Source organism: Myotis myotis, unplaced genomic scaffold, assembly GCF_014108235.1.
Source record: "Myotis myotis isolate mMyoMyo1 unplaced genomic scaffold, mMyoMyo1.p scaffold_m19_p_2, whole genome shotgun sequence".
Classification (NCBI taxonomy): domain Eukaryota; kingdom Metazoa; phylum Chordata; class Mammalia; order Chiroptera; family Vespertilionidae; genus Myotis; species Myotis myotis.
Genome location: NW_023416324.1, coordinates 188,519,660 through 188,537,479, shown reverse-complemented (window position 1 = coordinate 188,537,479; position 17,820 = coordinate 188,519,660). Strand labels below are relative to the sequence as shown.

The 17,820-nt window shown below is 48.5% G+C and overlaps 1 protein-coding gene across 1 annotated transcript in view; it reads right to left on the bottom strand.

Annotated features, from left to right (window-relative positions):
- Window positions 1–17,820, bottom strand: part of WDR49 (WD repeat domain 49) — a 142,458-nt gene that overhangs the window by 73,553 nt on the left and 51,085 nt on the right. Inside the window, exon 7 of the mRNA XM_036350561.1 lies at window positions 5,382–5,615. Within this exon, the coding sequence (XP_036206454.1) occupies window positions 5,382–5,615 (234 nt within the window). The remainder of the gene's footprint in view (window positions 1–5,381; window positions 5,616–17,820) is intronic.

Below are 17,820 nucleotides of genomic sequence, written 5' to 3'. Positions count from 1 at the left end.
ATAAAGCCCTTGCAGGGGCCTCATTGAAGTCATAGAACTGGTTGCCTCCTAAAAGGGAAACTGGGAAACTGGGTAGGTAGACAACAGGGATGAGAGGAAACTTTGACAGTATATCCTATTGTTCTTATGAGTTTTATAACACTGAAATGTGTTATTCCTTCCAAGCTAATCACATTTAAATTAACATGGGTGTGTATGTATGTGCATGTGTGTGTATGGTTTGGTGTAACCTTAAGACTAGGGTACTTACTTCACATGTCTCCAGCTAGTGATTAGGCCTCATAGGCTCAGGATTGACATGAAACCAAGTAAAGCCTTAAGCCGGCTAGTGAAGAAAAGCCAAGCTAACAGAATGGAGGTCACTTGGAGCCCAGCTAGAAGGCAGGCAGAGAGAAAGCTTCCATTAGTGTTCATACAGTTCTGTTCAAAAGAGAAACGCATCGATCTTGCCCTAAATACAAGCACCACAGAGGACTAATGTCTTGTAAGATGGAGATAAATTTCCCTTACGTTTGTCAGCCTCCCTTTTCTCACATTTTATAATTACCAAGGGAACTACAAATTGAATTGTTTAGATTCTCAAAAATCTCAATTCCCCAAAATAATGGTGCATAGAAAAGAGGACAGGAGGGGCACTGGTACCAAAAAATAACACCCAAGGGTCATTTTTCAGGAATGATGTTTCTTGTGATAATGTGAGAGTTGTCTTCAAGAAACAGTATCAGTCTGGATGAGGTAAAGAAGGTCGAGTCTTCAAATTTCCAAACCCAACCTCCCGTGTTGGACTATGAAACCCACCCAGGGTCTCAGGAGGCCTGCTGGACGCAGCCAGCAGCATTGTCTGACAAGTTTCTTTATGTAACCATGGATGTGATTAATATGTTTCCTCTTGGAGACTGGATAAAATGGTAAAATTATGGGAAGCAATTTGTATACCAAATTATATAGTATGCATATCTTTTAAGCTAGAAAGTCATTCCTAAGATTTTACCTGAGAGAGATAAAGTCGTGACTGTGAATATAGTTATGTACAAAAAAAAAATCGTAATAGCGAAACTCTCATCAAGGCAAATGGATCAGTAAATGATGATACATATCTACAGTGGGATATGTACTGCCTTTTACAAATGATGAACTAGAGCTACATTTGGGAACAGGGAAATACATTTCAACCTATTATAAAATAAAAAAGTAGATTACAGAATATTTATGCAAAATAGTCTATGCACAGAGAGATATTTAGAACCTGATGATATTTAGCTTCTTATTTGAGCTTTGTTGCATTGTTTCAACATCTTATAATAAGCATGTAATGTTTTTAAAAAAACAAAACTATGTAATGTATTGTCTGTTAAAATTTGATGACACCTGAATGTCTAGCCTGACCCTAAGCATGTCCTAGGTGCAAAACCAACTGAAACATTACCTATTTTACAGAAGCACATTAGCCCACATCATTAGGATGAGAGCCACCGTGATAACTCTGAAACTTTATCTATTCCTGTTTATAGCTACAAATACATTTTTAAAGGTTCCTAAAATCCTTGGGTGTTTTTTTTAAAGCTTCATTTAAGAGCTCACTGCAAAGACAGTGTATTAGAACTACCTCCAGGATACTGAGTGACTTTGATGCTTTTAAAATTGCACATTCCAGGGACTCCCTCACGCTGTCCCAACTTGTTCTGCCGCCAGCTGTGAGGGCAATCTTCGCAGGGTGTGACAAAGCACGCGGTTCTCTGTAAGAGGCTTTGCATGGCTCACCATCCCTTCCTTAGATTAGGGATGCCAGGGTGCCAAAAGTCAGGAAGATAAAGAAAAGTCACAGAAATGTGCCAAGTTGCTTGTATAGAGGGATTATGTTAGGCCTCCACCAGAATCAAATAGAATTAAGTAACACTAACATGTCAGCTCTATGCTGAAATGACAACAGAAAAAAGGTTTTCCATTAATTTCAGACAAACGGGAAGTCCTCAACAGAGGCTTAAAACCAGAAAACCAAAGATCAAGGGTCAGTGGACTGAAAAAAGCATGGGTTCCTTTTGAACTTGGGATGAGAAATGGCAATAATTTAGCAACTGAGCATCCATTCAGTGCTCAGAAGAATGTTAGGCGTTGTTGGAAAATACAGAAGTGGAAGACAAGGATCTTTCCTTATACCAAAAACATAGGAGGAGAGAAAAATGAGAGTTGAGCTAAGTGTTCAACTAGAAAACAACTCCAGATGTGACCAGTGCTCTGAGAGGGGCGAGATAAGCATGGCCAGGGAGACTCAGGGAGCTGAGAGGACCCCTATACCTGAATGTTTATGAGCAGGAATGGCAATGGCTGAGAATGGATAGGACAACTTCCTCCCCTCAGGGGATGTTCCTGAAGATAAGCAGGGTAGGGACAAAGCCCAATCCATCTTCTAACCCTTCCTAACATCTGCTTTCACATGATGGCTGGTTAAATAAAGATGAACGAATACGGAGACGTTAACAAGCAAAAGAGGTGTGATAAAGCTTCAACGCTCCACCTGCGAGGTATGGGGGAGCCTGTAGGGCTGGCTGCTGGGAGGAAGGAACTGCTTCTGAAAGGAGGCCATAAACAGGGATGCAGGAGAGATACGTGCTGCCACTGTTATGTCTGTGACCCACAAGCGCGTGCACACACACACACACACATTTTCAAAAGTGAATAAACTGAAGCTTAGACATGGTAAATAATCTGCCCAACATTTGAACTCTGATTTCTCTAACCCAAAGTGTCTCAAAACTTGTGGTCTTGAGGTCCCTTTATACTCTTAAAATTATTGAAGAATTCAAATAACTTTTATTTATATGGAAGAAATGGATAGGTAGATGATGATAGACAGATAGATAGATAATTTACATTAGAGATTTACACTAAGAATTTATTAAAACACAGTAATAAGAAGCACACATTCCTTTGGACATCACAGCAATGATATCATCGCTCATCACGTAGCTTCTAGAAAACTCCTCTATACACTAATGACACAATGAGAGTAAAAAGCAAAAAACAAGTTAAAATTATGATTAAAATAGTTTTGATCTCCCAGATTCCCTGAAAGGATCTGAGTCCCCTGGGGTCCGAGATCACGCTAAGAATTAGTGTTTTAACCCCAGGTTTAAGCAATAATTTTCTCCAAGACCAGACTGTGGTATGGCCGGTGAATGACCTTCACCATCTGGCTCTCAGCTCCCTTTACTGCGTCAAGGCCAACATCTGCCAAGCCTTCCCCAACTGGCCACGCCAGCATGAACCCCTCCCCGTAAATGCACTGAGTGCTCAAGCCGCTTGGCAGGTGCTCGCATTGCGGTTTCTGTCTGGAACTACTTCCTTCTCAGCTTAAAGATTCCACTCTGGCTTCAGGGCTCTGCTGAATGCCACCTCCCCAGCCCCGGGAGGAACTGATCACTTGCCATGGGTAGCTCTTACCTCTACTTCATTACCCTCAGCTCCACTCTTGCCTTGTGAGGGTCACCTGGCTGCTTCCCCATTTTTATTCCACAATCCTGCGTGAGGACCTACCGAGCAATGAGCACCAGGAAGACACCCTGGACCTGCCCTTAAAGACTGGAGTCTTGCCCTAGCTGGTTTGGTTCAGTGGATAGAGCCTCCGCCTGTGGACTGAAGGGTCCTGAGTTCATTCCAGCCAAGGGCACATGCCTGGGTTGGGGACTCGATCCCCAGTAGGGGGCGTGCAGAGGCAGCCAATCAAGGATTCTCTTTCATCACTGATGTTTCTATCTCTCTCTCCCTTCCTCTCTGAAATAAATAGTGTCCCTCAGTCCTGGCTCCTGGTATTTCTTCAAAACTGTTTTATTTGCTTTGTCTAATTACTCTGAAGTAACAAATATCACTGGTTTATGGGACTGTGGGTGATATTGTTTTCTTTCTCTTGACTGCCAATACATTTTCATAATTAAAAAATGGAATACAGCACAAAAGTGTTTCTTTATAGCTTAGCAGCTAATAGAAAGCACTTATGTATGTGGTGCACAGCTCTATGTGCTTTATATATGTATCAATGCTTTTAATTATTTATGCTATTAACAGTGAAAACAAAGAGGTGTGCACACGGAATTGTACAGTGATTCTCCCTACATCATATACCACATGCACATATTCTATCCTTGCCTAAAACTCGCATCTATTTGTTATCGTGGCTTTATCTCCTGTCCCAAGTAGAAAATTCCAGAACTCCTTTGGGTCCCATTTCCTGAATTCCTCAGGGAATATGGCTCATCTTACGGCCAGGCAATGCAGGATCTTAGCATCTAAGCACAAGCCTCGCGGTTTAACTTTGCAGATCTCAATTAGCATAATGTTCTCCTGGAAACAAATACATCGCTCAGCGGCCACCGGGGAGCCGAATTAACCGGTTGCCTTCATAAAGTTCAGTAAAACATTTACGGGGGAACATTTCCCCCAGATGGAATTCAAAATGGATTGTCGCGTAAGGGATTTTTATCTCCTAGAATAACCAGGAAACAATGTTTGAAGTAGTGACATGACACACTGCTCATTACTAACAAAGAGCTTTCCGCCCCCTGCACAAGATCTGAACTGCTCCTGTCTGCCTGACTGCAGAGGCTTCTGCAGAAGGAAAGAATGAGCTGGAGTTCTTGTTTAATTGGCCCAAAGCTGGATACTGGGCTCCTGCTGTGCTGTTACAATAGGGCCTGAAGTGATCCTGGCGGGAGATGGGTGCCGCTCCCTCCCCAATACCCCCAGGCTTGCCCCTCCTGCCCACTGAGAAGGCTCTGCCCAGGGGAGCCGGCTTGGTCATTGACATGCAGGTAGCACTCCCATGAGCAAAGGCTGCAGAGCGTCATTAAAGTGGTGAGGAGACAACACTCAAGCTGCATAGCAAGTGGCACCGCATTTAACTGAATCATTTTATTATGAATACATTCCGGGCTGCCACTGCGAGCCTCTGGTGTAAAATATGCTGGCAAAATGGATCCCTGCTAATTACATGGCATGCATATTTCAGAGCTTTCCATGGGGATACAGGAAGATGGTGTTCATAAAAGAAAATTCTCCAGCCAGGTTTACCTGCATTTGCCATCGGGACCCAAGCTAGCAGGTAACAAAGGTAAGTTCGATCCGGTAATGTTGTGTTTGTGTGAGCTGGAATATCATCACTCCTTATAATTCTGTCAGTGCTGCTGTGGTCACTGGCTGAAAATGGAATCATCTTCAAAACCACCTGAACACACAGTGTTGCAGAAAAGCACATGCCTATTCAATTCCTTGCCACGTTTTTTGTTTTTGTTTTTTCTATATCTGTCCTCAGTGACCTTGGATGGAATTAAGGAAATAGCCTCTGGATATGGAGCTACCTTGGGAGGGTGAAAGAACAGCATCCTTACCTGCCTCAAGCCTGAATGGTAAAGAACACAAGTGACAGCGCTCTTGTGGCTTTTCACCCTCTTGCTGGCTTCCCGTTCCATGGCCAACAGTGCCAGCTGGTGATTACATGAGATGAAAAGTCGACCGTGGGCTTCATCAAAGTGGAAGAGGCATCTGAAGTCCTGGCTTTGGGGGAAAGAGCACGCTATCCTCTGGATGCACAGCTGGTGCTGAATATCCCAGAGTCTCAAAACCTGGATGGAAGGTGATAAAGTCATAGGAAAAAGTCAAGAACAGTTCTAATTCTCGAGCCACATTTTTTTTCTGCTTCATCCTTGACCGCAGGGGGTTGTTCTCTCCAGAGTGTTATAGTTGATCACACTTCTGCCATAGCACATGTTGTTCTTCCCTCATCCATCTAAATACTCCATCAGCCGCAATCATCTCCTCTAGGGAAGGGGTTGTGTTTTGTCCTGTTGGGCCCTAAGACCCCCGGAGAGTCCAGCAGAGGAGGCGACGACCCCAAGTCAAACGCAGAGACCGAGGCTTGATGCAAGAGCAAGAGGATTTTTATTACAAGCGCAGCGCAGGGGCTCTCAGGCAGGCAGGCAACAACACAAAGGAAGTGCTGCTGACTGGAGCCCCGAGCAATTGCAGAACACGGGTTTATAAAGGCAAAAACCACACGCAGGTGGCCGGAAAACAGGGAACTGGGTTACCAGTTAACTCATATTTCATCTTTTACAGGGACAGGTCTTTGTTGTTAGTTGACTCATTTCCTAAGGGGCCAGGGTGGTCTGGTATGCGCAGGCCGATCCCGAGGAGTGATAAGATAACTATGCTATGACCAGATCAGGGCGCCAGAGCTTTACGGGAAAGGTCAGGAGGGGGAAGTTCTCTTTAATCTTTACATTAACCAGAGCTTACTGGAAAAGCTGGTCTAGGGGGAAGGGGGATTTTTCAGCGGCCTTACATTCCCCCCTTTTCTTGTGGGAAGTTCCAATCATGGAACTACAGGCTAACGTTTGAGGGTACAGGCTGATACCGCTGTTGGAGGACCATTACCTGAACTGCACTAATCCGGTCCTGGATGAAGGCGATTAAGCGGTTTACTATGCATGGCCCGAATGTCAAAAGGAGGAGTAAAATGATCAGGGGTCCCACGAGAGAGGATATCAGGGTTGTGAACCACGGTGAGCTGTTAAACCAACTTTCAAACCAGCCTTGCTTGGCCTCTCGCTCTCTTTTGCGAGTTTCTAATCTCTCCCTAAGTTTTGACATGGAATCCTTTATCACCCCTGAATGATCAGCGTAGAAACAGCATTGTTCCCTGAGAGCTGCACACAGCCCTCCCTCCTTTAAGAATAGGAGATCTAGTCCTCTCCTATTTTGTAGGACTACTTCAGACAGAGAGGTTAGAGACTCCTCAAGTTTAGTTATGGAGTGCTCTATATGTTTGAGGTCTTCATCTATAGCAGCTCTGAGCTCCTCAGTATAGGTGGGGCCTTTAATGAGGGCTGTTGTCCCTGTTCCTACTCCTGCCGCGACCCCTAGACCTAGGAGAGCAGCCAAGGTCAGTGAAACAAGTTCCCGTTTATCCCGATGGGAAGGAGAATAGGAGTCAAATTCTTTTTCAAATGCATTAGCTTGATAATACATGATCCTGGGGACTAGTTGGACAAGGATACAATAATCTTGAGAACGGTTAAAGGCCTGGGCTGCTAAACATGGAGTAAGTCCCGTACTACAGGCCCACCATCCCCCTGTTGGGGGCACTAAGTAATAGCTTGCAGAGGAGGGATATGCCAGGTTCTCCTTGCAGAGATGCTGGCGGTCCTTTGGCACTTGTCCTATACATGTGCCTTGCCCTGAGACCTCAGTAAGGGTCAACTTCCCCTGCTGTCCCCACGAACAGTGGTCATGGCTGGTGGTGTTGGTATAGTTTCCCTGGAAGGCTATGCCCTCATAGTAGGGGGGCCCTGTAGTTAGGCAGAGCCAGCAAGACTCAGTTAGGTTAGACTTGGACATGTTTAAAGAACTAAAGGCCCCCTCTACCAAGCCTAATAGCCTCTGACCTGAGTTTGTCTCTAGTTCTATGGGGTTGGCCTGTTCCTCCCTGGAGGCTGGGCTAGTTCCTGCCACGGTGGTGGTGGCAAGAGGCCTTTCTTTCGTGGGGAGCTGCCGGCTGGACAAGACGGTGTTGGGTCCTACTGCAACTGGTGGCCTGTAATCCTGTACATCTAATCTTATCTTAAAAAGGAGGCCATCATCATGTTGGTCCTTATACAGCCGGATCCCCCATGTCACTCCCCAGCGCCACTTGTTTAGGTCGTATGACCGCCCAGCTGAGGTGAAGGAGATATTCAGGGCGTTAACCCAACCCCTATGTCCGGAGGTTTGGCTCTCATTTCTCCGAACCTGGATGAGGTCCCACTCGGGGGGCCCTCTGATCCAATATCCAGTACCAGTTGTCTCACATCCCCATTCTGCACAGAAATACTCTCGTTCAGATCCACAATTCTTTCTATGTCCCTGCCTGTCTTTGGGGCATACATAGAATTGGGTCATCGTAAGACGCTCACGGGCCCCCAGATAACTACAGTGAACTCCAAATTGCAAATCTCTTCCTTTTCCTATGTAAGCTCGGGTCTCTATACCTGCTTTAGTCTCTTCTACTGTTCTCTCAGGGAGGTCCCATAGTCTGTATCCTGCTGCCATAGCGCAGAGGTCTGGCGTTAAGTCTGGCCACCATGTCCCTTTAGGTGCTATATTGGTGACCGACCAGGCCGTCTGTCCGGTGTGGGGGGACATTACCCTCCAAGTTAGTCTCTTTGGGGCATGGGGGTTGCTACTTATCAGCGGCAGGCTCAGCAGGAAGAGGGCGGCGGCAAATCCGTAGCTTGAGAGGGTTGTCTGTCTTCTCCACAGTCCATCCATGATCGGTGTCGTCTGATGGGGGTGCCCGCTTGACGTGGGAGGCGTGGATCCAAGCAGCTACACCGTCTACCTTGACCGCTGTTGGGGTTGTCAGCAATACCAGGTGGGGTCCCTTCCACCTCGGCTCGAGATTAGCGGCCCGATGGCGTCTGATGTACACAAAGTCTCCGACCTGGAACTGGTGGGGGACTTGCAGTTCTCCTGGTTGGTAGAGGGCGGCCAGGGGAGTCCACACCTCCTTCTGGACAGTCTCGAGGGCCTTCAGCCTGGCAAGCAGGGATTGAGGGGTGTGAGTGTCTGTGGGCACGGACCAAGGGTCAGCGGCTAGGGGCGGAGGGGCCCCAAACAAAACCTCGAAAGGTGTCACCCCCAAGGGGCCTGGGGTGTTTCGCGCGCGGAAAAGGGCAAAGGGAAGGAGGACCGTCCAGTCTGCCACGCCAGTCTCTAAGGACAATTTAGTCATAGCCTCTTTTAATGTTCTATTCATTCTTTCTACCTGACCTGAACTCTGGGGCCTGTAAGCACAATGCAATTTCCAATCCGCCCCTAGTATCTTGGCCATTCCCTGACTTACCTGGGCAACGAAAGCTGGACCGTTGTCTGATCCAATTACCTTAGGAATTCCAAACCGTGGAAAGATGTCTTCTAAGATCTTCTTGGCGACCACAGTTGCAGTTTCTCTTTTGGTAGGGAAGGCTTCTACCCAACCTGAGAAGGTATCTATGAAAACTAAAAGATATTTATAACCGTATCGAGCGGGCTTCACTTCTGTAAAATCCACCTCCCAGTAACTCCCGGGCCGGTCTCCCCTGAGCCTGTGTCCGGTCCCGACCTGGGATGAATGTACATTTACCAGCTGACACGCCTTGCATTGCTTAACTACTTCTTCTGAAAGGCGATCGAGTCCTTTGACATAGTGTCCCGTTGCCCGGCTGGTGGAGCTGAGGTGTTTGGCCCCCAGGTGGGTAAGGCGATGCAGTTGTTGGAGGTAGGCAGTGGCTGCCGCCCTTGGTACTACCATTTTTTCCCCTGCAGTTCTCCACACTCCTAGTTTGTCCTTATGGTATTTTTCTGGCCTTTTAAGCAGGTCTTTTTCCTCCTCTAGGGTGTAGTGGAGGGTCTCTGGCTGTGGTGCTGCGGGGCCAACAGCGAGGGCGAGTAGCCGGGGCCCTAGAGCGGCCTGCCTTGCCTCGGCATCCGCTTTCCTGTTTCCTATAGCTGTTTCCGAGGTCCCTTTCTGGTGGCCGGGACAATGGATAATAGCTACCTCTTGGGGGGCATGAATGGCTTCTAGGAGGTCGAGGATTTCCTTTTTATTTTTAATTTCCTTTCCTGCTGAGGTGAGGAGACCTCTCTGACGGTATATAGCCCCGTGCACATGAGCAGTGGCAAAAGCATAACGACTGTCAGTATAAATATTAGCCCGGCTGCTCTCTGCCAGCCTGAGAGCCTGTGTCAGAGCAATTAATTCAGCCTTCTGGGCCGAAGTCCCTTCGGGCAAGCTACTAGCCCAGATAGTCCGGTCCTTGCTGACCACAGCCGCTCCCGCCACCCTCTTACCTTCATAGAGGTAGCTGCTTCCATCCGTGTACCAGGTGAGTTGAGGCTCTGGCAAGGGGGAATCTTTGAGGTCTCTCCTCGGCCCTGTTTCCTCTGCCAGAATGTCACGGCATGAGTGTAGGACTTCTTTGCTCTCAGGATTTACTTCCGGTAGTAAGGTTGCTGGGTTGAGAGCTACCGGAGCCCCGAAGCGGATTCGATCTTCACTTAGCAGGAGACTCTGGTAGTGAGTCATCCGGGCGTTGGATAGCCACCGGTCCGGTGGCTGCCGGATAACACTCTCGAGAGTGTGTGGGGCCACCACAGTTAGTTTCTGCCCCAAGGTAAGTTTGTCCGCATCTCTTACAAGCAGGGCAGTAGCTGCAATTGCTCTTAGACAGCCTGGCCACCCCCTAGCCACTGGGTCTAGTCTCTTGGATAAATAGGCTACCGGCCTCTTCCAGGGGCCTAAGGTTTGAGTTAGGACCCCCCTGGCTACTCCCTTTCTTTCATCTATGAACAGAGTGAAGGGCTTGGCCACATCTGGTAAGGCCAATGCCGGCGCCGAGAGAAGAGCCTTTTTAATGTCGTCAAAGGCTTTCTGATGAGTCTCCCCCCACTCGAAGGGGTTCCCTTGTTTTGTCAGCGGGTATAGGGGCTCCGCTAGGGTTGCAAAACCTGGAATCCAGAGGCGGCAGAATCCAGCTGTTCCCAGGAACTCGCGTACCTGCCGGGGGGTCTGCGGTCTGGGAATCTGGGTGACTGTGCTTTTTCGGGCTTCAGTGAGCCACCTCTTTCCCCCTTCTAGTGCGTATCCTAAATAGGTCACTCTCCGCTGACATATCTGGGCCTTCTTGGCCGAGACCCGGTATCCTAGGCGGGAGAGCTCTAAAAGCAAGGCCCCGGTACCTGTTTCACAGTCCTCCTTAGTAGCTCCGGCGAGGAGAAGGTCATCCACGTACTGGAGAAGGGTGACTTGCGGGTGGTCAGCACGGAAAGCAGCCAGGTCTTGATGAAGAGCCTCATCGAAGATAGTGGGGGAATTTTTGAATCCTTGCGGAAGTCGGGTCCAAGTCAGCTGCCCCGTTATTCCCGAATCTGGGTCTCTCCACTCGAAGGCGAAAATATTCTGGCTGGCAGGATGCAATCTCAAGCAGAAGAAGGCATCTTTTAAGTCTAGGACTGAATACCACACATGGGACGGAGGGATAGAGCTTAAGAGATTGTAAGGATTGGGGACCGTGGGATGAATATCCTGTACCCTCTTGTTGACTTCTCTTAAATCCTGCACCGGTCGGTAGTCATCAGTTCCGGGCTTTTTTACCGGGAGGAGTGGGGTGTTCCACGGGGAGTGGCACTTAACGAGGACTCCAAGGCGTAGGAGGCGTTGGACATGAACCTTGATCCCCCTCCAGGCTTCTTTTGCCATGGGGTACTGTCGTACTGCAATCGGGGTTGCAGTGGACTTAAGCTCTACTATCACGGGGGGCCGTTCGGTAGCTAAGCCCATCCCTGCGGTTTCAGCCCAAGCTTTGGGGTATTGCTGTAACCATCCCGCTATCCTCTCGTCCTTTCGGACATTACTCTCAAACAGCCGATGCTCGTCTTCGAGCTGGAGTGTCAAGAGAGTAATTGGCTCTCCATGTTGGGTCAGGGTCGGCCCCCGTGGGGTGAAAGTGATCTGAGCCCCCATTTTAGTTAGCAAGTCTCTTCCCAGAAGGGGGGCTGGACACTCGGGTATTACTAAGAAGGAATGAGTCACTCTTCCCGTGCCTAGATCAACTGTCCGGGTGGTGGTCCAGGAATATTGCTCATTTCCCGTTGCCCCTATCACCCAGGAGGTCTTCTGGGAGACTGGTCCTAGTGGTTTCTTAAGAACTGAATATTGGGCCCCTGTGTCTACCAGAAAGTTAACAGGCTTCCCCTCCACCTTAAGAGTTACCCTAGGCTCGGGGAGGGGATCCGAGCCCCGACTTCTTCAATCACTATCTTCCTGGAGTGCCAGCGCCTTCTTTGCTAGTCTCTTTGGGCACTCCCGCTTCCAATGTCCTTCTTCCTTGCAATAAGCACATTGATTCTTCCTTAACGGTGGCCTGTTGCCCAGGGCCCCTGCCTGTCTTCCTTTTCCTCTCTCCTGTGGCTTACTCCCTTCTATTGCTGCGGCCAAGATACGGGTTAGTCTCTGCTCTTCCCTTTTTTCCTTTTTCTCCTCCTTCTCCTCTCTCTCTCTCTCCTTCCGCTGCTCCTTTTCCTCCTCGGTCTCCCTCTTATGGTACACTTTCTCTGCTTCCTTAACTAAATCTTGGAGGGTAAAGTCCTGCAATCCCTCAAGTCTCTGCAGCTTTTTCTTAATATCTAATGCTGACTGCCCTATGAAAGCCATAGCTACTGAGGCCCTCTGCCCCTCCGAGGTGGGGTCAAACGGGGTGTACCGTCTGAACGCCTCCATTAATCGCTCGAGAAAAACAGAAGGCGGTTCAGTGGGCCCCTGTATGACCTCTCTTACCTTAGCCAAATTCGTGGGGCGCCGAGCTGCCCCTCTGAGGCCGGCCACTAGTGTCTGGCGGTAGACCTTCAGGTGCTCCCTACCTTCTGCCGTGTTGAAGTCCCAGTCCGGCCTGGCCAGAGGAAAGGCCGCATCCACCAAATGAGGGAGTAGAGTCGGCCGGCCGTCGGGGCCAGGGGCGTTCTTCCGGGCCTCCAAGAGGATCCGCTCCCTTTCCTCTGTAGTAAAGAGAGTCTGAAGAAGCTGTTGACAATCGTCCCAAGTGGGCTGGTGAGAGAACATAAGGGACTCAACCAGCCCCGTTAGACGCTGGGGATCCTCTGAAAAGGGAGGGTGGTTAGTTTTCCAGTTATAGAGGTCTGCCGAGGAGAAGGGCCAGTATTGGAGTGGCTGGAGCGGAGCCGTTTCATTATCGTCTCCGCGGGGGGGTGGAGGCCCGTATGGTCGGAGAGGGCAGGCTACGGTCGAATCTGGAGACGCGGGATGTCTCCTCTGACTCCGGGTTCCCTGGGCCGGTCCCTCTGCTGGAGGGGCGGGAGGAGGTGCTGAAGGCTCCGGTCTCCCCGGCGGCTCTGGCTGGAGAGGAGAGGGGTAAGGGGGTGGAGAGTCCAAGAGGAGAAGATCGGCTTGAGAATCTGCCAGGGGACGTTTCGTCTGATCTGCGGCGGGAGGAGCCTGGGCCACGAGAACCCGGGAGGTTCCGGACGGCAGCCAGGGTTTCAGCCAAGAGGGAGGGTTCTGGACCAGGTCCTGCCAGACGACAATATACGGCTGCTGGTCTGGATGGCCCGCCGGGCCTGATTGGAACACCTTATTCTTTACTGCAAAAATAATAGACAGGTCAAAAGTCCCGTCCGCTGGCCATCCCACGCCTAGGGCTGGCCAGTCGGATGAACAGAAAGTCTGCCAAGGACCCTTCTTAACACTGACGGAAAGATTGAGTCCCCGACTCCGGACGTCCGTCCAGTGTGCTACTGTAAGAGAAAGAGGGGTGCTGCTTCCGTGGCCCATGTTACCTGGATGGGAGAAGAGGAGTAAAAGACAAAAACAAAGAACAAACAATGACGCGACAAGACACCGGATCCACAAGAATTTACCCAGATACAGAACGGCCGCTGAGGGATGATATCCCTCCCTAATGCTAGTCCGGCCGGACACGCGAGTGCCCGTTGCCGGACAGCCAGAACCTGAAGTGACCAAGACCTCTTGGTCACCGCCCGATCCTGGGGCGTCCCCCAGGGTGACAGTTTTTCTGGCCGAAGCCCCTACGACCAGAGGAGCCGACTCCTTACGGAGCCGACACCCTGTCTTCCTGAAAAACCGAAACTAAGAATGAACAAAGGACAAGACAAACACTGAATGACTCCGGAGTCTGCTTACCTCCAAGACCGATCCCAGCGCTTGAAGGGGGTCGCCTCATCCCGGACGAGCCCCCAAATGTTGGGCCCTAAGACCCCCGGAGAGTCCAGCAGAGGAGGCGACGACCCCAAGTCAAACGCAGAGACCGAGGCTTGATGCAAGAGCAAGAGGATTTTTATTACAAGCGCAGCGCAGGGGCTCTCAGGCAGGCAGGCAACAACACAAAGGAAGTGCTGCTGACTGGAGCCCCGAGCAATTGCAGAACACGGGTTTATAAAGGCAAAAACCACACGCAGGTGGCCGGAAAACAGGGAACTGGGTTACCAGTTAACTCATATTTCATCTTTTACAGGGACAGGTCTTTGTTGTTAGTTGACTCATTTCCTAAGGGGCCAGGGTGGTCTGGTATGCGCAGGCCGATCCCGAGGAGTGATAAGATAACTATGCTATGACCAGATCAGGGCGCCAGAGCTTTACGGGAAAGGTCAGGAGGGGGAAGTTCTCTTTAATCTTTACATTAACCAGAGCTTACTGGAAAAGCTGGTCTAGGGGGAAGGGGGATTTTTCAGCGGCCTTACAGTCCTGGTCCCTGGAACGGTGCCTGGTATTTAGCAGGTGCCTGTGGTAGGCAGAGATGTCCCTCAGAATGATCCACAGGGATGTCCTTATCTTATCCCTGGAATGTGTGACGATGCTATCTAACATAGGAAAGGGGATTTTGCAGATGTGATAAATCAAGGACTTTGAGATGGAGAGCTTATCCTCGATGACTTGGGTGAGTCCAATATAATCACAGGGAGATCCCAGTGATGGAATGTAATAAGGACTCAACCTACTGCTGCTGGCTTTGAAGGTGGGGGAGGGGAGCCCCCAGCCAAGGAAGCTGGAAATGGCAATGAAGCATTCCCCCCCCCCCCCCCCCGGGGCCTCCAGAAAGAAGGACAACCCTGCTAACATCTTGATTTTAACCCCATGAGACCCATACTGGAATTCTAACTGACAGAACAGAAAATAATTTTGTATTGTTTCAAGCCAAGTTTGAGGTGATTTGTCACAGTAGCAATAGAAAATTAATAATCTCTCTCTCTCTCTCTCTCTCTCTCTCTCTCTCTCTCTCTCTCCCTTCTTCTTCTTCTTTTTCTCCTCCTCCTTCTTCTTCTTCTTCTTCTTCTTTTCTTCTTCTTCTTCTTCTCTTCTTCTTCTCTCTCTCTCTCTCTCTCTCTCTCTTTAAATGACATTGAAATGTGGGGTTCTGGTTGCAGACTTCTTCTAATGGGTCCTTGTCTGACAAAAGATGAAGGATAAATTCGTGGACTAACAGCTTTCTTTAATAAAAACGTGGAAGTTTATTGGAAGCATATACAAACTCCATCTGGGCAGGGATGTCCCCAAAAGGGACCCCTGGGAAGGGGCACCCAAAATGAAAAAGTCTGCTCTCTCTCTAATGGAAAAAAATCTAAATCCAAAAATCTAAAATCTGTCTCGTGTCTCTTTGTCTCTGGTTTATATATGCTGTAGATTTTTGTCTGACTCTGACCCTTTCTAATTGGACCCTTCCTCAATTTAGGACCCCTCATTGGTCACTCTGCTACATAGTATCCATTTCAAAGCTCAAAGCCCGCATGGTGCCCCCACCCTCTCCCCTTATCTTGCAACATTCCTCTACCAGCGGTTCTCAACCTGTGGGTTGTGACCCCTTTCACAGGGGTCACCTAAGACCATTGGAAAACACATATATAATTACATATTGTTTTTGTGATTAATCACTATGCTTTAATTATGTTCAATTTGTAACAATGAAATTGGGGGTCACCACAACATGAGGAACTGTGTTAAAGGGCCGCGGCATTAGGAAGGTTGAGAACCACTGCGTATGAAAATGTTTCCCTCTTCTTGTGACTTTTTTTTATCTTCTGTGAATGTATGTCTTCCTCCCCCCCTTATCCTGTGGCATTTCTTTATCCTCTGTACGAGTAAGATAAGCATTTTTGCCAAAACCGGTTTGGCTCAGTGGATGGAGCGTCGGCCTGCGGACTGAAGGGTCCCAGGTTCGATTCCGATCAAGGGCATGTACCTTGGTTGCCGGCACAGTAGGAGGTGTGCAGGAGGCAGCTGATCGATGTTTCTCTCTCATCAATGTTTCTAACTCTCTATCTCTCTCCCTTCCTCTCTGTAAAAAAAAAAAAAAAAAAAAAAAAGATAAGCATTTTTGTGTCTCCTCCCAAAAATGCCCCCATATATGCATTCCTCTTCCATGGACCCTTTTTTATTCTTAAAACTCCCTGTCCTGTCTCTACAATTCCTTTCAGGTCCTTTCAATATCAAGTTCAAATAATCCATAAATATTAGACTCTTACTCAAGCACAGTCATAACACAAAGATAATGTGCAGATAGAACAAGACTAACACAGGAAAAAATAAAAAACAGAGAGTAGCTTTGCAGGTACAAGTGTTGCCACTGTGAGTTGTGGTGAGAACAAATACAGGCAAGTGACATAAACTGAGTCCAAATGAAGACAATGAAAAACCCATCCAAAGGGGACTAGCAGACCAGCTCTAGGGCCAGACCTCTTGGGTTCTAATCTTGGCTCTGTCCCTTACATAGGGTGACCTCCAGCAAGTGTCTTTGTCTCTGAGTTTTTGATGGGCCTCCCTCATCTGAGGCTGTGAGGATAAATGAGAGCCCATGTCAAGCATTTAGCATCACAACCAGCATGGAATGTGTTCAGTAATTGTTCTTTTATTATTACACTAGAGGCCTGGTGCAGGAAATTTGTGCATGGGAGGGGTCCCTAAGCCCAGCCTGCGCCCTCTCCCAATCCGGGACACATGGGTAGGGTTCCTAGGCCTGGCCAGCAATCAGGGCCTATTGGGGTTTTCCTTCCTCCGGCTGTTGGCAGCTGGCCCCACCCCTGCCACTGCCACTGCTTGCCATCTGTGTGGCACTGCCCCCGCTCCCCTGCCCCAAGTCACCTCCCTCTGCAGGCAACAGGCATGGGGTGTGATCACTTGGCCGGCCTGGGCCTCTCTCGTCGAGGCGATCGCTGTGCAGAGGGTGGCCTGGGCCACCCTTTGTGAGGCAATCGTGGGGCGATGGCAGGGCCCCCTGACGAATCGCATTGCACCCGCCTTGGCTGGTCTGGCGTTAGTGCGCGTCATAGCATGGTTATCTGGGAGGTCGTCCAGACAGTCATTTGGTCAATTTGAATATTATGCTTTTATTCTGATGATTTATTTTATCATTTTTCATTGTGTAAATATTAGAACCTGAGAATGAAAAAGGTTCTTCCAAATAATACTTTTATCCAATGGGAAGATTACTATCTATTAAAAATGGTCTCTGGCCTGACTGGCATGGCTGTGGTTGAGCATCAACCTATGAACCAGGAGGTCACAGTTCAATTCCAGGTCATGGCACATGCCCAGGTTGTGGGCTTGATCCCTAGTGTGGGGTGTGCAGGAGGCAGCCAACCAGTGATTATCATCATTGATGTCTCTATCTCCCACTCCCTCTCTGAAATCAATAAAAATATTTTTAAATAAATAAATAAAATGGTCCCTGTTTAAATAAGTGTTTATTATTCCATAAAGAAGGCAGTTTTGTAGTTCTTAACCTATTTTAAATTGTAAACTCCTTTAAAAAAATCTGTTGAAAATAACAGTTGGACCCCTCCCCCTAAAATACATATACCCATGAAAGGACACAACTTTCCATGTCACTTTGGGAGTACATGGATACACACACCTCCCATACAGATCCCAGGAATCACAGGATAGAAATTTCTGCAGTAATTACTAAATATGTTCACCAAAGACGTCCTCTTCTAGCTCCTGATTCTAGCCTGTCCTCTTTTCTCCCATCTGCATAAACCTCTTCTGCCTCTTATCTGGGTTAAATGATCCCAGTTCCTTCAACCATCATGTTATCAGCCACTCCACCCTGGTAGCCTCTCTATTCTCTCATTTTGTCTTTTTTCCACTTTCTCTCCAGGGGAGGATGGTCATCCAGATGCTCTTTACTTTCAAAAACCAAAGTAGGATATGGCGATGGTATAAAATCCAATGGCACTGACAGACTTTTTTCCCAGCCCAGGCCTCTCAACCTCAAGTAACACTCC